The following is a 24809-nucleotide window of genomic DNA, read 5'->3' on the forward strand; positions in this document are numbered from 1 at the left end:
ACTTTTTCCAGGCACTGTGTATAGAGGGGTGTGAATACTTTTTCCTGTGTATAGAGGGGTATGAATACTTTTTCCAGGCTCTGTATATAGAGGGGTATGAATACTTTTTCCAGGCACTGTGTATAGAGGGGTGTGAATACTTTTTCCTGTCTCTGTATATAGAGGGGTGTGAATACTTTTTCCAGGCTCTGTGTATAGAGGGGTATGAATACTTTTTCCAGGCTCTGTGTATAGAGGGGTGTGAATACTTTTTCCTGTCTCTGTATATAGAGGGGTGTGAATACTTTTTCCAGGCTCTGTGTATAGAGGGGTGTAAATACTTTTTCCAGGCCCTGTATATAGAGGGGTGTGAATACTTTTTCCTGTCTCTGTATATAGAGGGGTGTGAATACTTTTTCCAGGCTCTGTGTATAGAGGGGTATGAATACTTTTTCCAGGCACTGTGTATAGAGGGGTGTGAATACTTTTTCCTGTCTCTGTATATAGAGGGGTGTGAATACTTTTTCCAGGCTCTGTGTATAGAGGGGTGTAAATACTTTTTCCAGGCCCTGTATATAGAGGGGTATGAATACTTTTTCCAGGCCCTGTGTATAGAGGGGTATGAATACTTTTTCCTGTGTATAGAGGGGTGTGAATACTTTTTCCAGGCTCTGTGTATAGAGGGGTGTGAATACTTTTTCCTGTGTATAGAGGGGTATGAATACTTTTTCCAGGCCCTGTGTATAGAGGGGTGTGAATACTTTTTCCTGTGTATAGAGGGGTATGAATACTTTTTCCAGGCTCTGTATATAGAGGGGTATGAATACTTTTTCCAGGCACTGTGTATAGAGGGGTGTGAATACTTTTTCCTGTCTCTGTATATAGAGGGGTGTGAATACTTTTTCCAGGCTCTGTGTATAGAGGGGTATGAATACTTTTTCCAGGCTCTGTGTATAGAGGGGTGTAAATACTTTTTCCAGGCCCTGTATATAGAGGGGTATGAATACTTTTTCCAGGCCCTGTATATAGAGGGGTATGAATACTTTTTCCAGGCTCTGTGTATAGAGGGGTATGAATACTTTTTCCAGGCTCTGTGTATAGAGGGGTATGAATACTTTTTCCAGGCCCTGTGTATAGAGGGGTATGAATACTTTTTCCGGGCACTGTATATAGAGGGGTATGAATACTTTTTCCTGTCTCTGTGTATAGAGGGGTATGAATACTTTTTCCATGCTCTGTGTATAGAGGGGTGTGAATACTTTTTCCAGGCTCTGTCTATAGTGGGGTGTGAATACTTTTTCCAGGCCCTGTGTATAGAGGGGTATGAATACTTTTTCCAGGCTCTGTGTATAGAGGGGTATGAATACTTTTTCCATGCTCTGTGTATAGAGGGGTATGAATACTTTTCCCAGGCCCTGTGTATAGAGGGGTATGAATACTTTTTCCAGGCTCTGTGTATAGAGGGGTATGAATACTTTTTCCAGGCTCTGTGTATAGAGGGGTATGAATACTTTTTCCAGGCCCTGTGTATAGAGGGGTATGAATACTTTTTCCAGGCCCTGTGTATAGAGGGGTATGAATACTTTTTCCAGGCTCTGTCTATAGAGGGGTGTGAATACTTTTTCCAGGCACTGTATATAGAGGGGTATGAATACTTTTTCCTGTCTCTGTGTATAGAGGGGTATGAATACTTTTTCCATGCTCTGTGTATAGAGGGGTGTGAATACTTTTTCCAGGCTCTGTCTATAGTGGGGTGTGAATACTTTTTCCAGGCCCTGTGTATAGAGGGGTATGAATACTTTTTCCAGGCCCTGTGTATAGAGGGGTATGAATACTTTTTCCAGGCACTGTATATAGAGGGGTATGAATACTTTTTCCAGGCTCTGTGTATAGAGGGGTATGAATACTTTTTCCAGGCTCTGTGTATAGAGGGGTATGAATACTTTTTCCTGGCACTGTATAGAGGGGTATGAATACTTTTTCCTGTGTATAGAGGGGTGTGAATACTTTTTCCAGGCTCTGTGTATAGAGGGGTATGAATACCTTTTCCAGGCACTGTATATAGAGGGGTGTGAATACTTTTTCCAGGCCCTGTATATAGAGGGGTATGAATACTTTTTCCAGGCTCTGTATATAGAGGGGTGTGAATACTTTTTCCTAGGCCCTGTGTATAGAGGGGTATGAATACTTTTTCCAGGCCCTGTGTATAGAGGGGTATGAATACTTTTTCCTAGGCCCTGTGTATAGAGGGGTATGAATACTTTTTCCAGGCCCTGTGTATAGAGGGGATCGGTGGGGTTTCCTCTCCCGCACAGCGAGTGTCTTCTTATCATGCGGTGATCGGTGTGTGTGATCGTTTCCTCCTCCGAATAAAGGAAACTTCCATGATAGGGGGGAGGGGCTCCGGGAATGATCTCCCCTCCCCCCTCTGTATAATGAGGGTCACCCTCTTCATCAGAGGTCCTTCCAGGGGCTTCCTGCCCTCCTCTGATGACCGGAAATCATATCACTGCTGTGCCTCTACCTGGAAGAAGGGAGGACATGGCCTGTTATTATTCTCTCAGCTCTGCCTCTACCTGGAAGAGGGAGGACATGGCCTGTTACTAACATCTCAGCTCTGCCTCTACCTGGAAGAAGGGAGGACATGGCCTGTTACTAATCTCTCAGCTCTGCCTCTACCTGGAAGAAGGGAGGACATGGCCTGTTACTAACATCTCAGCTCTGCCTCTACCTGGAAGAAGGGAGGACATGGCCTGTTACTAATCTCTCAGCTCTGCCCCTACCTGGAAGAAGGGAGGACATGGCCTGTTACTAACATCTCAGCTCTGCCTCTACCTGGAAGAAGGGAGGACATGGCCTGTTACTAATCTCTCAGCTCTGCCTCTACCTGGAAGAAGGGAGGACATGGCCTGTTACTAACATCTCAGCTCTGCCTCTACCTGGAAGAAGGGAGGACATGGCCTGTTACTAATCTCTCAGCTCTGCCCCTACCTGGAAGAAGGGAGGACATGGCCTGTTACTAACCTCTCAGCTCTGCCTCTACCTGGAAGAAGGGAGGACATGGCCTGTTACTAATCTCTCAGCTCTGCCTCTACCTGGAAGAAGGGAGGACATGGCCTGTTACTAATCTCTCAGCTCTGCCTCTACCTGGAAGAGGGAGCACATGACCTGTTATTATTCTCTCAGCTGTGCCTCTACCTGGAAGAAGGGAGGACATGGCCTGTTATTATTCTCTCAGCTGTGCCTCTACCTGGAAGAAGGGAGGACATGGCCTGTTATTATTCTCTCAGCTCTGCCTCTACCTGGAAGAAGGGAGGACATGGCCTGTTACTAACATCTCAGCTCTGCCTCTACCTGGAAGAAGGGAGGACATGGCCTGTTACTAATCTCTCAGCTCTGCCCCTACCTGGAAGAAGGGAGGACATGGCCTGTTACTAACATCTCAGCTCTGCCTCTACCTGGAAGAAGGGAGGACATGGCCTGTTACTAATCTCTCAGCTCTGCCTCTACCTGGAAGAAGGGAGGACATGGCCTGTTACTAATCTCTCAGCTGTGCCCCTACCTGGAAGAAGGGAGGACATGGCCTGTTACTAATCTCTCAGCTCTGCCTCTACCTGGAAGAGGGAGCACATGACCTGTTATTATTCTCTCAGCTGTGCCTCTACCTGGAAGAAGGGAGGACATGGCCTGTTACTAATCTCTCAGCTCTGCCTCTACCTGGAAGAAGGGAGGACATGGCCTGTTACTAATCTCTCAGCTCTGCCTCTACCTGGAAGAAGGGAGAACGTGGCCTGTTACTAATCTCTCAGCTGTGCCTCTACCTGGAAGAAGGGAGGACATGGCCTGTTACTAATCTCTCAGCTCTGCCTCTACCTGGAAGAAGGGAGGACATGGCCTGTTACTAATCTCTCAGGTCTGCCTCTACCTGGAAGAAGGGAGAACATGGCCTGTTACTAATCTCTCAGCTCTGCCTCTACCTGGAAGAAGGGAGGACATGACCTGTTATTATTCTCTCAGCTGTGCCTCTACCTGGAAGAAGGGAGGACATGGCCTGTTACTAATCTCTCAGCTGTGCCTCTACCTGGAAGAAGGGAGGACATGGCCTGTTACTAACATCTCAGCTCTGCCTCTACCTGGAAGAAGGGAGGACATGGCCTGTTACTAATCTCTCAGCTCTGCCTCTACCTGGAAGAAGGGAGGACATGGCCTGTTACTAATCTCTCAGCTCTGCCTCTACCTGGAAGAAGGGAGCACATGACCTGTTATTATTCTCTCAGCTGTGCCTCTACCTGGAAGAAGGGAGGACATGGCCTGTTACTAATCTCTCAGCTGTGCCTCTACCTGGAAGAAGGGAGAACGTGGCCTGTTACTAATCTCTCAGCTCTGCCTCTACCTGGAAGAAGGGAGGACATGGCCTGTTACTAATCTCTCAGCTCTGCCTCTACCTGGAAGAAGGGAGAACGTGGCCTGTTACTAATCTCTCAGCTCTGCCTCTACCTGGAAGAAGGGAGGACATGGCCTGTTACTAATCTCTCAGCTCTGCCTCTACCTGGAAGAAGGGAGGACATGGCCTGTTACTAATCTCTCAGCTGTGCCTCTACCTGGAAGAAGGGAGGACATGGCCTGTTACTAATCTCTCAGCTGTGCCTCTACCTGGAAGAAGGGAGGACATGGCCTGTTACTAATCTCTCAGCTGTGCCTCTACCTGGAAGAAGGGAGGACATGGCCTGTTACTAATCTCTCAGCTCTGCCTCTACCTGGAAGAAGGGAGGACATGGCCAGTTACTAACATCTCAGCTGTGCCTCTACCTGGAAGAAGGGAGGACATGGCCTGTTACTAACATCTTAGCTGTGCCTCTACCTGGAAGAAGTAGAACATGGCCTGTTACTAACATCTTAGCTGTGCCTCTACCTGGAAGAAGGGAGGACATGACCTGTTATTATTCTCTCAGCTGTGCCTCTACCTGGAAGAAGGGAGGACATGGCCTGTTACTAATCTCTCAGCTGTGCCCCTACCTGGAAGAAGGGAGGACATGGCCTGTTACTAATCTCTCAGCTGTGCCTCTACCTGGAAGAAGGGAGGACATGGCCTGTTACTAACATCTCAGCTGTGCCCCTACCTGGAAGAAGGGAGGACATGGCCTGTTACTAATATCTCAGCTGTGCCTCTACCTGGAAGAAGGGAGGACATGGCCTGTTATTAACATCTCAGCTGTGCCTCTACCTGGAAGAAGGGAGAACGTGGCCTGTTACTAATCTCTTAACTGTGCCTCTACCTGGAAGAAGGGAGGACATGGCCTGTTACTAACATCTCAGCTGTGACTATACCTGGAAGAAGGGAGAACATGGTCTGTTACTAACATCTCAGCTGTGCCTCTACCTGGAAGAAGGGAGGACATGGCCTGTTACTAACATCTCAGCTGTGCCTCTACCTGGAAGGAGGAGAACATGGCCTGTTACTAACATCTCAGCTGTGCCCCTACCTGGAAGAAGGGAGGACATGGCCTGTTACTAATCTCTCAGCTGTGCCTCTACCTGGAAGAAGGGAGGACATGGCCTGTTACTAATCTCTCAGCTCTGCCTCTACCTGGAAGAAGGGAGGACATGGCCTGTTACTAATCTCTCAGCTGTGCCTCTACCTGGAAGAAGGGAGGACATGGCCTGTTACTAATCTCTCAGCTCTGCCTCTACCTGGAAGAAGGGAGGACATGGCCTGTTACTAACATCTCAGCTGTGCCTCTACCTGGAAGAAGGGAGGACATGGCCTGTTACTAACATCTCAGCTGTGACTATACCTGGAAGAAGGGAGGACATGGCCTGTTACTAATCTCTCAGCTGTGCCTCTACCTGGAAGAAGGGAGGACATGGCCTGTTACTAATCTCTCAGCTCTGCCTCTACCTGGAAGAAGGGAGGACATGGCCTGTTACTAATCTCTCAGCTGTGCCTCTACCTGGAAGAAGGGAGGACATGGCCTGTTACTAATCTCTCAGCTGTGCCCCTACCTGGAAGAAGGGAGGACATGGCCTGTTACTAATCTCTCAGCTGTGCCTCTACCTGGAAGAAGGGAGGACATGGCCTGTTACTAATCTCTCAGCTGTGCCTCTACCTGGAAGAAGGGAGGACATGGCCTGTTACTAATCTCTCAGCTGTGCCTCTACCTGGAAGAAGGGAGGACATGGCCTGTTACTAATCTCTCAGCTCTGCCTCTACCTGGAAGAAGGGAGGACATGGCCAGTTACTAACATCTCAGCTGTGCCTCTACCTGGAAGAGGGAGGACATGGCCTGTTACTAACATCTCAGCTGTGCCTCTACCTGGAAGAAGGGAGGACGTGGCCTGTTACTAATCTCTCAGCTCTGCCTCTACCTGGAAGAAGGGAGGACATGGCCTGTTACTAATCTCTCAGCTGTGCCTCTACCTGGAAGAAGGGAGGACATGGCCTGTTACTAATCTCTCAGCTGTGCCCCTACCTGGAAGAAGGGAGGACATGGCCTGTTACTAATCTCTCAGCTGTGCCTCTACCTGGAAGAAGGGAGGACATGGCCTGTTACTAATCTCTCAGCTCTGCCTCTACCTGGAAGAAGGGAGGACATGGCCAGTTACTAACATCTCAGCTGTGCCTCTACCTGGAAGAGGGAGGACATGGCCTGTTACTAACATCTCAGCTGTGCCTCTACCTGGAAGAAGGGAGGACGTGGCCTGTTACTAACATCTCAGCTCTGCCTCTACCTGGAAGAAGGGAGGACATGGCCTGTTACTAATCTCTCAGCTCTGCCTCTACCTGGAAGAAGGGAGGACATGGCCTGTTACTAATCTCTCAGCTCTGCCTCTACCTGGAAGAAGGGAGCACATGACCTGTTATTATTCTCTCAGCTGTGCCTCTACCTGGAAGAAGGGAGGACATGGCCTGTTACTAACATCTCAGCTGTGCCTCTACCTGGAAGAAGGGAGAACGTGGCCTGTTACTAATCTCTCAGCTCTGCCTCTACCTGGAAGAAGGGAGGACATGGCCTGTTACTAATCTCTCAGCTCTGCCTCTACCTGGAAGAAGGGAGGACATGGCCTGTTACTAATCTCTCAGCTCTGCCTCTACCTGGAAGAAGGGAGAACGTGGTCTGTTACTAATCTCTCAGCTCTGCCTCTACCTGGAAGAAGGGAGGACATGGCCTGTTACTAACATCTCAGCTGTGCCTCTACCTGGAAGAAGGGAGGACATGGCCTGTTACTAATCTCTCAGCTGTGCCCCTACCTGGAAGAAGGGAGGACATGGCCTGTTACTAACATCTCAGCTGTGCCTCTACCTGGAAGAAGGGAGGACATGACCTGTTACTAACATCTCAGCTGTGCCCCTACCTGGAATAAGGGAGGACATGGCCTGTTACTAACATCTCAGCTGTGCCTCTACCTGGAAGAAGGGAGGACATGGCCTGTTACTAACATCTCAGCTGTGCCTCTACCTGGAAGAAGGGAGGACATGGCCTGTTACTAATCTCTCAGCTGTGCCCCTACCTGGAAGAAGGGAGGACATGGCCTGTTACTAACATCTCAGCTGTGCCTCTACCTGGAAGAAGGGAGGACATGACCTGTTACTAACATCTCAGCTGTGCCCCTACCTGGAATAAGGGAGGACATGGCCTGTTACTAACATCTCAGCTGTGCCTCTACCTGGAAGAAGGGAGGACATGGCCTGTTATTATTCTCTCAGCTGTGCCTCTACCTGGAAGAAGGGAGGACATGGCCTGTTACTAATCTCTCAGCTGTGCCTCTACCTGGAAGAAGGGAGGACATGGCCTGTTACTAACATCTCAGCTGTGACTATACCTGGAAGAAGGGAGAACATGGTCTGTTACTAACATCTCAGCTGTGCCTCTACCTGGAAGAAGGGAGGACATGGCCTGTTACTAACATCTCAGCTGTGCCTCTACCTGGAAGGAGGAGAACATGGCCTGTTACTAACATCTTAGCTGTGCCTCTACCTGGAAGAAGGGAGGACATGGCCTGTTACTAATCTCTCAGCTGTGGCCCTACCTGGAAGAAGGGAGGACATGGCCTGTTACTAATCTCTCAGCTGTGCCTCTACCTGGAAGAAGGGAGGACATGGCCTGTTACTAACATCTCAGCTGTGCCCCTACCTGGAAGAAGGGAGGACATGGCCTGTTACTAATCTCTCAGCTGTGCCTCTACCTGGAAGAAGGGAGGACATGGCCTGTTATTAACATCTCAGCTGTGCCTGTACCTGGAAGAAGGGAGGACATGGCCTGTTACTAACATCTCAGCTGTGACTATACCTGGAAGAAGGGAGAACATGGTCTGTTACTAACATCTCAGCTGTGCCTCTACCTGGAAGAAGGGAGGACATGGCCTGTTACTAACATCTCAGCTGTGCCTCTACCTGGAAGGAGGAGAACATGGCCTGTTACTAACATCTCAGCTGTGCCCCTACCTGGAAGAAGGGAGGACATGGCCTGTTACTAATCTCTCAGCTGTGCCTCTACCTGGAAGAAGGAAGGACATGGCCTGTTACTAATCTCTCAGCTCTGCCTCTACCTGGAAGAAGGGAGGACATGGCCTGTTACTAATCTCTCAGCTGTGCCTCTACCTGGAAGAAGGGAGGACATGGCCTGTTACTAATCTCTCAGCTGTGCCTCTACCTGGAAGAAGGGAGGACATGGCCTGTTACTAACATCTCAGCTGTGCCTCTACCTGGAAGAAGGGAGGACATGGTCTGTTACTAACATCTCAGCTCTGCCTCTACCTGGAAGAAGGGAGGACATGGCCTGTTACTAACATCTCAGCTGTGCCTCTACCTGGAAGAAGGGAGGACATGGCCTGTTACTAACATCTCAGCTGTGCCTCTACCTGGAAGGAAGAGAACATGGCCTGTTACTAACATCTCAGCTGTGCCCCTACCTGGAAGAAGGGAGGACATGGACTGTTACTAACATCTCAGCTGTGCCTCTACCTGGAAGAAGGGAGGACATGGCCTGTTACTAATCTCTCAGCTCTGCCTCTACCTGGAAGAAGGGAGGACATGGCCTGTTACTAATCTCTCAGCTGTGCCTCTACCTGGAAGAAGGGAGGACATGGCCTGTTACTAATCTCTCAGCTGTGCCCCTACCTGGAAGAAGGGAGGACATGGCCTGTTACTAATCTCTCAGCTGTGCCTCTACCTGGAAGAAGGGAGGACATGGCCTGTTACTAATCTCTCAGCTCTGCCTCTACCTGGAAGAAGGGAGGACATGGCCAGTTACTAACATCTCAGCTGTGCCTCTACCTGGAAGAGGGAGGACATGGCCTGTTACTAACATCTCAGCTGTGCCTCTACCTGGAAGAAGGGAGGACATGGCCTGTTACTAACATCTCAGCTGTGCCTCTACCTGGAAGAAGGGAGGACATGGCCTTTTACTAATCTCTCAGCTGTGCCTCTACCTGGAAGAAGGGAGGACATGGCCTGTTACTAACATCTCAGCTGTGCCTCTACCTGGAAGAAGGGAGGACATGGCCTGTTACTAATCTCTCAGCTCTGCCTCTACCTGGAAGAAGGGAGGACGTGGCCTGTTACTAACATCTCAGCTCTGCCTCTACCTGGAAGAAGGGAGAACGTGGCCTGTTACTAATCTCTCAGCTGTGCCTCTACCTGGAAGAAGGGAGGACATGGCCTGTTACTAACATCTCAGCTGTGCCTCTACCTGGAAGAAGGGAGGACATGACCTGTTACTAACATCTCAGCTGTGCCCCTACCTGGAATAAGGGAGGACATGGCCTGTTACTAACATCTCAGCTGTGCCTCTACCTGGAAGAAGGGAGGACATGGCCTGTTACTAACATCTCAGCTGTGCCTCTACCTGGAAGAAGGGAGGACATGGCCTGTTACTAATCTCTCAGCTGTGCCTCTACCTGGAAGAAGGGAGGACATGGACTGTTACTAACATCTCAGCTGTGCCTCTACCTGTAAGAAGGGAGGACATGGCCTGTTACTAACATCTCAGCTGTGCCTCTACCTGGAAGAAGGGAGGACATGGCCTGTTACTAACATCTCAGCTGTGCCTCTACCTGGAAGAAGGGAGGACATGGCCTGTTACTAATCTCTCAGCTGTGCCCCCTACCTGGAAGAAGGGAGGACATGGCCTGTTACTAATCTCTCAGCTGTGCCTCTACCTGGAAGAAGGGAGGACATGGCCTGTTACTAACATCTCAGCTGTGCCTCTACCTGGAAGAAGGGAGGACATGGCCTGTTACTAACATCTCAGCTGTGCGCCTACCTGGAAGAAGGGAGGACGTGGCCTGTTACTAATCTCTCAGCTGTGCCTCTACCTGGAAGAAGGGAGGACATGGCCTGTTACTAACATCTCAGCTCTGCCTCTACCTGGAAGAAGGGAGGACATGGCCTGTTACTAATCTCTCAGCTGTGCCTCTACCTGGAAGGAGGAGAACATGGCCTGTTACTAATCTCTCAGCTGTGCCCCTACCTGGAAGAAGGGAGGACATGGCCTGTTACTAATCTCTCAGCTGTGCCTCTACCTGGAAGAAGGGAGGACATGGCCTGTTACTAACATCTCAGCTCTGCCTCTACCTGGAAGAAGGGAGGACATGGCCTGTTACTAATCTCTCAGCTGTGCCTCTACCTGGAAGGAGGAGAACATGGCCTGTTACTAATCTCTCAGCTGTGCCCCTACCTGGAAGAAGGGAGGACATGGTCTGTTACTAACATCTCAGCTGTGCCTCTACTTGGAAGAAGGGAGGACATGGCCTGTTACTAACATCTCAGCTGTGCCTCTACCTGGAAGAAGGGAGGACATGGCCTGTTACTAACATCTCAGCTGTGCCTCTACCTGGAAGAAGGGAGGACATGGCCTGTTACTAACATCTCAGCTGTGCCTCTACCTGGAAGAAGGGAGGACATGGCCTGTTACTAATCTCTCAGCTGTGCCCCCTACCTGGAAGAAGGGAGGACATGGCCTGTTACTAATCTCTCAGCTGTGCCTCTACCTGGAAGAAGGGAGGACATGGCCTGTTACTAACATCTCAGCCGTGCCTCTACCTGGAAGAAGGGAGGACATGGCCTGTTACTAACATCTCAGCTGTGCGCCTACCTGGAAGAAGGGAGGACATGGCCTGTTACTAACATCTCAGCTGTGCCCCTACCTGGAAGAAGGGAGGACATGGCCTGTTACTAACATCTCAGCTGTGCCTCTACCTGGAAGAAGGGAGGACATGGCCTGTTACTAACATCTCAGCTCTGCCTCTACCTGGAAGTCTGGAGACCCCTATAAGGATGAATTGTGCAGTGTGTAGGACCCCTCCCCCCCATCATACAGACACGCCAGGTTCTCAGAATGTCACTTTATTCCAATGATAACAAAGAAGATGATGTCACAAGGTTTCTCCTAATGATGTCACAAGGTTTCTCCTGATGACGTCACAAGGTTTCTCCTGATGATGTCACAAGGTTTCTCCTGATGATGTCACAAGGTTTATCCTGATGATGTCACAAGGTTTCTCCTGATGATGTCACAAGGTTTCTCCTGATGATGTCACAAGGTTTATCCTGATGATGTCACAAGGTTTCTCCTGATGATGTCACAAGGTTTCTCCTGATGATGTCACAAAGTTTCTCCTGATGATGTCACAAGGTTTCTCCTGATGATGTCACAAGGTTTCTCCTGATGATGTCATACATAATAAACATGTCCTCTGGATCTTCCATGGGAAGAAATGATAGAAAACTTCCAGTTCAGGCTGTTGGGAGTTGTAGATGTGCTGTGATCAGAGTCAGCAGACGTCCTGCCCTGTCAGTGCAGACCCAAGAACAATGCAGATATTGTAATTCCTATGAGGGCGCCACCTTCTGGGTAAAACACGGCCCGTGTACAAGGGGGGCCCCAAACCCTGGACTGCCACAAAGGGGGGCTCCTGACCACTATAAAGGGTGACTTCTGATTGGTTGTAAGGTGGTACTCGTGATCACTGTAGGGGGACTGGTGACTAGTGTAGGGGGGACATCTGCCCAGTGTAGGGGGTCATCTGTCCAGTGTAGGGGGGACATCTGCCCAGTGTAGGGGGACATCTGCCCGGTGTAGGGGGGACATCTGCCCGGTGTAGGGGGGACATCTGCCCAGTGTAGGGGGTCATCTGTCCAGTGTAGGGGGGACATCTGCCCAGTGTAGGGGGACATCTGCCCAGTGTAGGGGGGTCATCTGTCCAGTGTAGGGGGGACATCTGCCCGGTGTAGGGGGGACATCTGCCCAGTGTAGGGGGGGACATCTGCACAGTGTAGGGGGGGTCATGTGCTCGGTGTAGGGGGGGTCATGTGCTCGGTGTGGGGGGGGGGTCATCTGCCCGGTGAAGGGGGGGACATCTGCACAGTGTAGGGGGGGTCATGTGCTCAGTGTAGGGGGGGTCATCTGCCCGGTGTAGGGGGGACATCTGCCAGGTGTAGGGGGGACATCTGCTCGGTGTAGGGGGGACATCTGCACAGTGTAGGGGGGTCATGTGCTCGGTGTAGGGGGGGTCATCTGCCCGGTGAAGGGGGGACATCTGCTCGGTGTAGGGGGGACATCTGCTCGGTGTAGGGGGGACATCTGCACAGTGTAGGGGGGGACATCTGCCTGGTGTAGAGGGGTCATCTGCCCGGTGTAGGGGGGACATCTGCCCGGTGTAGGGGGGTCATCTGCCCAGTGTAGGGGAGTCATTTGCCCAGTGTAGGGGGGACATCTGCTTGGTGTAGGGGGGGACATCTGCCCAGTGTAGGGGGGACATCTGCCCGGTGTAGGGGGGTCATCTGCCCAGTGTAGGGGAGTCATCTGCCCGGGGTAAGGGGGTCATCTGCCCGGTGTAGGGGGGTCATCTGCCCAGTGTAGGGGAGTCATCTGCCCGGGGTAGGGGGGTCATCTGCCCGGTGTAGGGGAGTCATCTGCCCGGTGTAGGGGGGTCATCTGCCCGGTGTAGGGGGGTCATCTGCCCAGTGTAGGGGAGTCATCTGCCCGGGGTAGGGGAGTCATCTGCCCGGTGTAGGGGGGTCATCTGCCCAGTGTAGGGGAGTCATCTGCCCGGGGTAGGGGGGTCATCTGCCCGGTGAAGGGGAGTCATCTGCCCGGTGTAGGAGGGTCATCTGCCTGGTGTAGGAGGGTCATCTGCCCAGTGTAGGGGGGACATCTGCCCGGTGTAGGGGAGTCATCTGCCCGGTGTAGCGGGGTCATCTGCCCGGTGTAGGAGGGTCATCTGCCCGGTGTAGGGGGGACATCTGCCCAGTGTAGGGGAGTCATCTGCCCGGTGTAGGAGGGTCATCTGCCCGGTGTAGGGGGGTCATCTGCCCGGTGTAGGGGGGGGTCATCTGCCCAGTGTAGGGGAGTCATTTGCCCGGTGTAGGGGGGTCATCTGCCCGGTGTAGGGGGGTCATCTGCCCGGTGTAGGACGGTCATCTGCCCGGTGTAGGACGGTCATCTGCCCGGTGTAGGGGGGACATCTGCCCGGTGAAGGGGAGTCATCTGCCCGGTGTAGGGGGGTCATCTGCCCGGTGTAGGGGGGTCATCTGCCCGGTGTAGGGGGGTCATCTGCCCAGTGTAGGGGAGTCATTTGCCCGGTGTAGGGGGGGTCATCTGCCCGGTGTAGGGGGGTCATCTGCCCGGGGTAGGGGGATCATGTGCTTGGTGTAGGGGGGGTCATCTGCCCGGTGTAGGGGGGGTCATCTGCCCAGTGTAGGGGAGTCATCTGCCCAGTGTAGGGGGGTCATCTGCCCGGTGTAGGGGAGTCATCTGCCCGGTGTAGGGGAGTCATCTGCCCAGTGTAGGGGAGTCATCTGCCCGGTGTAGCGGGGTCATCTGCCCGGTGTAGGAGGGTCATCTGCCCGGTGTAGGGGGACATCTGCCCGGTGAAGGGGAGTCATCTGCCCGGTGTAGGGGGGTCATCTGCCCGGTGTAGGGGGGTCATCTGCCCGGTGTAGGGGGGGGTCATCTGCCCGGTGTAGGGGGGTCATCTGCCCGGTGTAGGGGAGTCATCTGCCCGATGTAGGGGAGTCATCTGCCCGATGTAGGGGGTCATGTGCCTGGTGTAGGGGGGGTCATGTGCCCGGTGTAGGGGGGGTCATGTGCCCGGTGTAGAGGGGTCATGTGCCCGGTGTAGAGGGGTCATGTGCCCGGTGTAGAGGGGTCATGTGCTCGGTGTAGGGGGACATCTGCCCGGTGTAGGGGGGGTCATTTGCCCGGTGTAGGGGGGGTCATTTGCCCAGTGTAGGGGGGTCATCTGCCCGGTGTAGGGGGCTCTATCTACTATGCAGCATTTAGGAAGGAGGGACTGTGTCTGCTGGGGGGGGGGGCAGGTCAGTTCTAAGGGGTGAGAGCCATAGCTGTGCCCAGACTTGGGGTATCTCAGTTAAGGGGCCCCCACTAAGCGGCTGGTTTTAAAGTGGAATGTTTTATATGGTGGAGGAGTGGGGGTGACGCATCTATTGGCAGCCATGTTTGTGGACCCCCCAATACTCAGACAGCCGGATAATAGAATTTGGGGTACCCGGCGCTGCCGGCAACCAGGAAAAGTCTCCAATTTTCACTCCAGATTGGTGAATTGATATCCACGGACTCCGGATTGATATCCACGGATGACTCCGGATTGATATCCATGGACTCCGGATTGATATCCACGGACTCCGGATCGATATCCACGGATGACTCCGGATCGATATCCATGGACTCCGGATTGATATCCACGGACTCCGGATCGATATCCACGGATGACTCCGGATTGATATCCACGGACTCCGGATTGATATCCACGGATGACTCCGGATCGATATCCATGGATGACTCCGGATCGATATCCATGGATGACTCCGGATCGATATCCATGGACTCCGGATCGATATCCACAGATGGCTCCGGATCGATATCCACGGATGACTCCGGATCGATATCCATGGATGACTCCGGATTGATATCCATGGACTCCGGATTGATATCCACGGATGACTCCGGATCGATATCCACGGACTCCGGATCGATCTGGTCTCGGGAAGCAGCAATACTTGTCATTGAGGTAAATGTCATGTTGGGGCCGTTCTGGCACAGTGTGCGCGGCGTGGCACCAACCTGCGGCACACCGCCGTCTCTTAACCCTTTCAGTGCCATCTGGATATGGGGAGCAGCTGACGGCACCGAAGGCGTCCAATCACACACCGGTCTCCAGTCTTTGGTAAGCAGCCAATCACATGGCTGGCTCAGTTCCCATCGCTCAGAGTGGACGCCCTCCGCGGTACATTTGGTGAGTTTGAGTGTCCGTAGTGTGAGACCCGTATTTCCCCCACATTGGGGGTCCCGTCTGAGGAGTTGGGGTGGAACGGGGGGCTGCCGATGACCAGATCTGTGCGTTTCGGATCTCGGCCGCCCGCCGTTCTCCGGTATCAGATGGAAGCTGGAAAATGTTCAAAAATGTCCTTTATATACAGGTATGGGCGGGGCCCGGCCTGGAGGTGTGTCTTGGGGGTGGTCCCTCCCTATATATAAAGGTAGAAAATACCCTGCATGATTGTAATATAGAGGAGGGAATTCCTGCCCCCGCTGGGGCGGGGCTTCAGACATATAGAAAAGTCTCATAAATAATTCATAGAACCTCTGTGTATATAGGACCCCTGTATATAAGACCCCTATATATATATAGAACCTCTGTGTATATAGGACCCCTGTCTATAGGACCTTTGTATATAAGACCCCTATATATATAGAACCTCTGTGTATATAGGACCTCTGTCTATAGGACCTCTGTATATAGGACCCCTGTACATAGGACCTTTATATATATATATATATATATATATATATATATATATATATATATATATATATATATATATATGGGTCTTATTTACAGAGGACCCCTGTGTATAGAACCTCTGTATATAGGGCCCCTGTCTATAGGACCTCTGTATATAGGACCCCTATATATATATATATAACCTCTGTAGATAGGACCTTTGTATATAGGACTCCTGTCTATAGGACCCCTGTATATATATATAGGGCCCCTGTATATAGGACCCCTGTATATATACATAGGGCCCCTGTATATAGGACCCCTGTATATGGGACCCCTGTCTATAGGACCCCTGTATATATATATAGGGCCCATGTATATAGGACCCCTGTATATATACATAGGGCCCCTGTATATAGGACCCCTGTATATGGGGCCCCTGTATATAGGACCCCTGTAAAAAGGAGGACCTCTGATTTGCCCCAGAACAATATTGCACACTTGCCCTTCTATTGCACAATGTGAGCCGCCATCTTCCTGCCATCACAGAATAAAATATAAAAAAGTGCAGTTGGTGATAACATGAAAACAGCGGTCTCCTAGCGGCCATTCTGAAGGGGAGGAGCTCAGCATAGAATGACCCCTCCCCCGGACCCACCCAGAGGTCATACTGAACCCGCGCCTGTCCACTGACATCATATCAGGGTCTTCCGAGAAGTCCATGTCATATTTCATTGGCTGGCACACCCAGCGGGGGAGGGCTCACTGAAGTCCATGTCATATTTCATTGGCTGGCACACCCAGCGGGGGAGGGCTCACTGAAGTCCATGTCATATTTCATTGGCTGGCACACCCAGCGGGGGAGGGCTCACTGAAGTCCATGTCATATTTCATTGGCTGGCACACCTAGCGGGGGAGGGCTCACTGAAGTCCATGTCATATTTCATTGGCTGGCACACCCAGCGGGGGAGGGCTCACTGAAGTCCATGTCATATTTCATTGGCTGGCACACCCAGCGGGGGAGGGCTCACTGAAGTCCATGTCATATTTCATTGGCTGGCACACCCAGCGGGGGAGGGCTCACTGAAGTCCATGTCATATTTCATTGGCTGGCACTGGAATCCATGTGAGATTCTATAGGTTGGCACACCTAGTGGAATGCATTTTCCGGCACACAGGCCCGCGAGGCGTGGCCCCACCCTGTATACATAAAGCACCCTGTATTTCCGAGATATACTATTGCTATATCGAGACCGCGGCACAAAGAGGTCTCTATGTAAACACATCACACGGGACCCGGAACACGATGGCTGCAATGAGATAAGAGAGGAAGGCCGATGGTTGGTCTGGTGACCTCTCAGTCACATGATCTCCGGAGAGGAAACAGGTCCTCTTTGCACATTCAGGTATCGGGCTCATTCAGAGTCTTCATCACAAGTGCATTCTGGGTCCTAATGTGTTGATGAGCTGAGCCCTCATTATCTGGATACTGGTGAGGATCTTCTTCTGGTGTCCTATCAGAGTGATGCCAAGTCTCCGAATGTCCCTGCAGAGAAGACACAACAAGTGTAAGAGACTCGCACCAACCGCCATTCTCATGAGGAGTACTAGAGTCCCCACACCAACCGCCATTGTCATATGAGGAGTACTAGAGTCCCCACACCAACCGCCATTCTCATGAGGATTACTAGAGTCCCCACACCAACGCCATTGTCATATGAGGAGTACTAGAGTCCCCACACCAACCGCCATTCTCATGAGGATTACTAGAGTCCCCACACCAACGCCATTGTCATATGAGGAGTACTAGAGTCCCCACACCAACCGCCATTCTCATGAGGATTACTAGAGTCCCCACACCAACGCCATTGTCATATGAGGAGTACTAGAGTCCCCACACCAACCACCATTCTCATGAGGATTACTAGAGTCCTCACACCAACCGCCATTGTCATATGAGGAGTACTAGAGTCCCCACACCAACCGCCATTCTCATGAGGATTACTAGAGTCCCCACACCAACCGCCATTGTCATGAGGAGTACTAGAGTCCTCACACCAACCGCCATTGTCATGAGGAGTACTAGAGTCCTCACACCAACCGCCATTGTCATGAGGAGTACTAGAGTCCTCACACCAACCGCCATTGTCATATGAGGAGTACTAGAGTCCCCACACCAACCGCCATTCTCATGAGGATTACTAGAGTCCCCACACCAACCGCCATTGTCATATGAGGAGTACTAGAGTCCCCACACCAACCGCCATTGTCATATGAGGAGTACTAGAGTCCTCACACCAACCGCCATTGTCATGAGGAGTACTAGAGTCCTTACACCAACCGCCATTCTCATGAGGAGTACTAGAGTCCTCGCACCAACCGCCATTGTCATGAGGAGTACTAGAGTCCCCACACCAACCGCCATTGTCATATGAGGAGTACTAGAGTCCCCACACCAACCGCCATTCTCATGAGGATTACTAGAGTCCCCACACCAACCGCCATTGTCATATGAGGAGTACTAGAGTCCTCACACCAACCGCCATTGTCATGAGGAGTACTAGAGAGCTCACACCAACCGCCATTCTCATGAGGAGTACTAGAGTCCCCACACCAACCGCCATTGTCATATGAGGAGTACTAGAGTCCCCACACCAACCGCCATTCTCATGAGGAGTACTAGAGTCCCCACACCAACCGCCATTGTCATATGAGGAGTACTAGAGTCCTCACACCAACCACCATTGTCATGAGGAGTACTAGAGAGCTCACACCAACCGCCATTCTCATGAGGAGTACTAGAGTCCTCGCACCAACCGCCATTGTCATGAGGAGTACTAGAGTCCTCACACCAACCGCCATTCTCATGAGGAGTACTAGAGTCCTCGCACCAACCACCATTGTCATGAGGAGTAATAGAGTCCTCACACCAACCGCCATTGTCATGAGGAGTACTAGAGTCCTCACACCAACCGCCATTGTCATGAGGAGTACTAGAGTCCCCACACCAACCGCCATTGTCATATAAGGAGTACTAGAGTCTCCGCACCAACCGCCATTGTCATATGAGGAGTACTAGAGTCCCCACACCAACCACCATTGTCATATGAGGAGTACTAGAGTCTCCGCACCAACCGCCATTGTCATATGAGGAGTACTAGAGTCTCCGCACCAACCGCCATTGTCATATGAGGAGTACTAGAGTCTCCGCACCAACCGCCATTGTCATATGAGGAGTACTAGAGTCTCCGCACCAACCACCATTGTCATATGAGGACTACTAGAGTCCCCACACCAACCGCCATTGTCATATGAGGAGTACTAGAGTACCTGCATCAACCGCAATTCTCATGAGGAGTACTAGAGTCTCTGCACCAACCGCCATTGTCATATGAGGAGTACTAGAGTCCCCACACCAACCGCCATTGTCATATGAGGAGTACTAGAGTCTCCGCACCAACCGTCATTGTCATATGAGGAGTACTAGAGTCTCCGCACCAACCGCCATTGTCATATGAGGAGTACTAGAGTCTCCGCACCAACCGCCATTGTCATATGAGGAGTACTAGAGTCTCCGCACCAACCGCCATTGTCATATGAGGAGTACTAGAGTCTCCGCACAAACCGCCATTGTCATATGAGGACTACTAGAGTACCTGCATCAACCGCCATTCTCATGAGGAGTACTAGAGTCTCTGCACCAACCGCCATTGTCATATGAGGAGTACTAGAGTCCCCACACCAACCGCCATTGTCATATGAGGAGTACTAGAGTCACTGCACCAACCGCCATTGTCATATGAGGAGTACTAGAGTCTCCGCACCAACCGCCATTGTCATATGAGGAGTACTAGAGTCACTGCACCAACCGCCATTGTCATATGAGGAGTACTAGAGTCTCCGCACCAACCGCCATTGTCATATGAGGAGTACTAGAGTCCCCACACCAACCGCCATTGTCATATGAGGAGTACTAGAGTCACTGCACCAACCGCCATTGTCATATGAGGAGTACTAGAGTCTCCGCACCAACCGCCATTGTCATATGAGGAGTACTAGAGTCTCCGCACCAACCGCCATTGTCATATGAGGAGTACTAGAGTCTCCGCACCAACCGCCATTGTCATATGAGGAGTACTAGAGTCACTGCACCAACCGCCATTGTCATATGAGGAGTACTAGAGTCTCCGCACCAACCGCCATTGTCATATGAGGAGTACTAGAGTCTCCGCACCAACCGCCATTGTCATATGAGGAGTACTAGAGTCTCCGCACCAACCGCCATTGTCATATGAGGACTACTAGAGTCTCCGCACCAACTGCCATTGTCATATGAGGAGTACTAGAGTCACTGCACCAACCGCCATTGTCCAATGAGGAGTACTAGAGTCCTCACAGTAACTGCTATTGTCATAAGGAGTACTTTTCCTTCCCCCAACATTCCAGAGAGAGTGTCAGTCAGCAGCCCCCTGGCTCAGGCAGGTGTCAGGACAGCCCCACAAACCCCCCCCCCCAAGAGGTAAGGCTGCACTAATCTGCTCTGGGGGAGGGGGGAATACAGCTGAGTAACAGAACACACAGTGCCCCTGAGAGGTACTTCTGCATAATGACAGCTTACGAATGGACATTAAGGCCCGGATTCAGGTAACACTTACGCCAACGTATCTTTATATACGCCGCGTAAGTGCACAGATGCGCCGTCGTATTTATGCGCCGGATTCTTAATGCTAGATACACCTGAAATGTGGCTCCATCCGACCGATATTTACGCTGGCTGCAAGGGGCGCTCCCATTGATTTACGCGTTGAATATGTAAATGACCGAGATACGCCGATTCACGAACGTACTTACGCCCGTCGCAGTAATCTATGCCGTTTAGGTAAGGCGTACGTCCGGCGTAAAGTTATTCCACCTATAGGAGGCGCATCCCATGCAAAGGTATGGACCAGGGAACAGCCGTCGTATTTTACGTCGTTTACGCAAGTCGTACGTGAATGGGACTAAGCGTAGGTTACGTTCACGTCGTAGGCATTGAGCCGTCGTATCTTAGGGGAGTATCTTCGACATGATTCTGAGCATGAGATGCGCTACGCCAGCAGAAAGATGCGCCGCTCTACGAGAATCCGGGCCTAAGATTCTAATCATTTCCAGATGGTTGTTCTTCAGGTTTAGGAAATGGGCTGAACTGCCATTTGTTCATTCACACCTGATGAGATTGGGGTAATTAAGCAGTGGGAGTGGCCTGTTCTGGGGAAGGTGGGGCTCCCCTCAATATGCCGCCCTATGCAGGTGACAAGTACACATTACAAGGTCCCCTATGATAGGCTGAATTGTATTCTGTGTCTTCTGCCAATGAAGGTGATCGGACTCACTCTATATTCATCCGCATGACCATCCCCAGGGTGCGGTAACCGCCCATCACGAAATTCTGCTTGTACTGGCCCATCTTAATGGAGTCCAGCCAGTCATTCACCGTGGCACAACTGGCAAAATCGAAGAGTCCCCGGTCCAGCCGCGGGTGGGTGAATCTAAGAGACAACAGAGAATGAGATCAGTGGAGGGGGAGGAGCAGGGGCCACAGGGTGAATTATGGACCTTTATGAGATCGTTTGTCTATAATCACATTATATAACCGAGACTCCTCCCTTCTTCTCCGAATATCATCTATAAACATCTCACCTCGCCCTCCATACACAGGGGAGCTCTTCTAGTCCTGAGAACCAGATTAGTTACCTAACAATGATGGAACTTTCCCTCTGCTGGAACCCACAATGAGAGGCAATGGAGCAGAGCCAGGAAACCAGCCGGGTACCTCCTGTCATTCGAGAGAATTTCTGGAACTTCAAAATAGTAGACCCCCCATTCCCGGGGTTACCTGAGGTCAGTCTTCTTTTGCATCTAATTCCCGGGGTCACATGGGATCAGTCTTCTTTGGGATCTTATTCCTGGGGTTACCTGAGGTCAGTTTTTTTCTGGATCTTATTCCCGGGGTCACCTGAGGTCAGTCTTCTTCTGGATCTTATTCCTGGGGTTACCTGAGGTCAGTCTTCTTCTGCATCTTATTCCCGGGGTCACATGAGGTCAGTCTTCTTCGGGATCTTATTCCTGGGGTTACCTGAGGTCAGTCTTCTTCTGCATCTAATTCCCGGGGTCACATGATGACAGTCTTCTTTGGGATCTTATTCCTGGGGTTACCTGAGGTCGGTTTTCTTCTGGATCTTATTCCTGGGGTTACCTGAGGTCAGTCTTCTTCTGGATCTTATTCCTGGGGTCACATGAGGTCAGTCTTCTTTGGGATCTTATTCCTGGGGTTATCTGAGGTCGGTTTTCTTCTAGATCTTATTCCTGGGGTTACCTGAGGTCAGTCTTCTTCTGGATCTTATTCCCGGGGTCACATGAGGTCAGTCTTCTTTGGGATCTTATTCCTGGTGTTACCTGAGGTCAGTCTTCTTCTGGATCTTATTCCTGGGGTCACATGAGGTCAGTCTTCTTCTGGATCTTATTCCTGGGGTTACCTGAGGTCAGTCTTCTTCTGCATCTAATTCCCGGGATCACATGAGGTCAGTCTTCTTTGGGATCTTATTCCTGGGGTTACCTGAGGTCGTTTTTTTCTGGATCTTATTCCTGGGGTCACATGGGGTCAGTCTTCTTTGGGATCTTATTCCTGGGGTTACCTGAGGTCAGTTTTCTTATGGATCCTATTCCTGGGGTTACCTGAGGTCAGTCTTCTTCTGGATCTTATTCCTGGGGTCACGTGAGGTCAGTCTTCTTCAGGATCTTATTTCTGGGGTTACCTGAGGTCAGTCTTCTTCTAGATCTTATTCCTGGGGTCACATGAGGTCAGTCTTCTTTTGGATCTTATTCCGGGGTCACATGGGATCTTCTTCTGGATCTCGTTGTTTTATATGGGTTAGAAATGTTATAAAAGGTTCCCCAATGGTAGCTCAGATGAGATTTGATCTTCTGGAACTTTTTTGTGACTTTGAAGATTAGATCTCAGAACAGATTCGGCACTTGAGTCTGTCGGACTGTGTGATGAATGTGTGAGTGTGGCAGAGGGCTCTGAGAAGATCTGGGATGGGGCACATGTGTTCATTCCTAGTTCTCTGCTGCAACATTAATACCATTCTCATTGGGGGGGGGGGGGGGGGGGTCGCTGTGCTGGGGGACTTAGAAAAGTCATAATGCAGTCACAAATGGTTTTAAAAAAAATGGAGTAATGAATATTGTAGGTGCGGTTCATACCGGTTGACGGTAGCGCTCAGTTTCAAGTGCTCCGGGTTGCGGATGAGTTTGTCCAAAATGCTGACGATCAGGGAAAATCGCGGACGCTCATTGCGGTCTCTTTGCCAACAGTCCAGCATGAGTTGATGTAATGCTGTGGGACAACCCATAGGCGCAGGAAGCCGGTAACCTTCCTCAACCGAATTTATTACCTAAAGCATGAAAGACATTATTAATACTCTTCATCCAGTGCTTCCAGTTAGTAGACACGCCGTGCACTCTGAACACACATTTCTCCTTTTATGTCTGCTGATCATTCATAAGACTTCCCTCCTCCTCCACCAGATCATGGTACGCCCTCCACCTCCATATACAGTATAGTAAGATGGGTCATATGTATGGGCAATGGGAGTATTCATGGTCAATGTGGGTATTTAAGGGCAATGTGGGTATTCATGGGCAATGTGGGTATTTAAGGGCAATGTGGGTATTTAAGGGCAATGTGGGTATTCATAGGCAATGTGGGTATTCATGGGCAATGTGGGTATTCATGGGTAATGTGGGTATTCATGGGCAATGTGGGTATTTAAGGGAAATGGGAGTATTCATGGGCAATGGGAGTATTCATGGTCAATGTGGGTATTCATGGGCAATGTGGGTATTTAAGGGAAATGGGAGTATTCATGGGCAATGGGAGTATTCATGGTCAATGTGGGTATTCATGGGCAATGTGGGTATTCATGGAAAATGTGAGCATTTAGGGCACGGTACAGAATATGCATGTAAATACTTTGCAGCTTATATAGGTTAATTGATTTGATACATCTGATAGATCTAATGGGGCCAGGTGTCTCTGGGGGCGTGTTCTGTTGGGAATGAGTATTAATCATGGCCATGCCCCATTCTCTCAATCCAGCCCACTAGGAGGAGAAATGAAAGTCATAATTATCATCAGTTGGTGGCAGATCGGTCTACTCACATCTCGGTTGGTCATGTTCCAATACGGTCTCTCGCCATACGCTAGGACCTCCCACGTGACAATTCCGTAACTCCACACATCGCTGGCAGAGGAGAATTTACGGTAGGTGATGGCTTCTGGGGCCGTCCAGCGGATGGGAATTTTACCGCCCTGAGAAAACAAAGAGCAGATCATTTTTCTTTTAGTCATCACACTTTTCTTCTGTTCCTGTGAAATTCTCGATATATTAGATAGTATGGCGGATACTCACTGTGGTGGTGTAGGCAGCTTCAGGGTCATCCTCCAAAATCCGAGAGAGGCCAAAGTCAGAGACTTTACATACCAGGTTGCTGTTTACCAGTATGTTGCGAGCGGCCAGATCCCGATGGACAAATCCCAAATCAGAAAGATATTTCATGCCTGAAGAAATTCCCCTCAACACGCCAACCAGCTGAATTATAGTGAACTGACCATCCCGGCTCTGAAACACAAAATACATCCCCAATCTCATTGTGATAGAACCTTTGATCTGAGTGTACCCCAAATCATGTCTTCCCTTCTTCCACATAAGTGTTTATTCTATTGCCATCCTATCCATTGTTCCTGATTGGAATAACTACATACAAGCAGTTACAATTGACCCCACTATGATCTGTGCTAGTCACACTCAATGTTGTATATATGTATATATCGTGTGTTGTCTCATATGCTGTTGTGGACTCTTTGCTGTGATGGTTTGGGTGTGATTGTATTCCATTGTTCTATTGTGGTGGCTGCCTTAACTATTATGGGATGTGTAAGTGTGTTTGCTGTGAGGAAAAAAGGAGGGGGATTCCAACAGCAGCCCCCCTGCAGATAAGACTGTTTACTGATGACAAGTTTGAACACACCCGACCTGTGTGTC

The 24809-nt window shown here is 50.6% G+C and overlaps 1 protein-coding gene across 1 annotated transcript in view; it reads right to left on the minus strand.

The window, feature by feature from the left end:
* Positions 1-16106: 16106 nt before the first annotated feature.
* Positions 16107-24809, minus strand: part of EPHA8 (EPH receptor A8) — a 76443-nt gene continuing 67740 nt past the window's right edge. Inside the window, 5 exon segments of the mRNA XM_040326991.1 lie at positions 16107-17269; positions 21096-21251; positions 22969-23159; positions 23927-24076; positions 24177-24386. Coding sequence (XP_040182925.1) covers positions 17155-17269; positions 21096-21251; positions 22969-23159; positions 23927-24076; positions 24177-24386 — 822 coding nt within the window. The 3' untranslated portion in view covers positions 16107-17154.

The sequence above is a fragment of the Rana temporaria genome, chromosome 10 (assembly GCF_905171775.1).
Source record: "Rana temporaria chromosome 10, aRanTem1.1, whole genome shotgun sequence".
Lineage (NCBI taxonomy): Eukaryota > Metazoa > Chordata > Amphibia > Anura > Ranidae > Rana > Rana temporaria.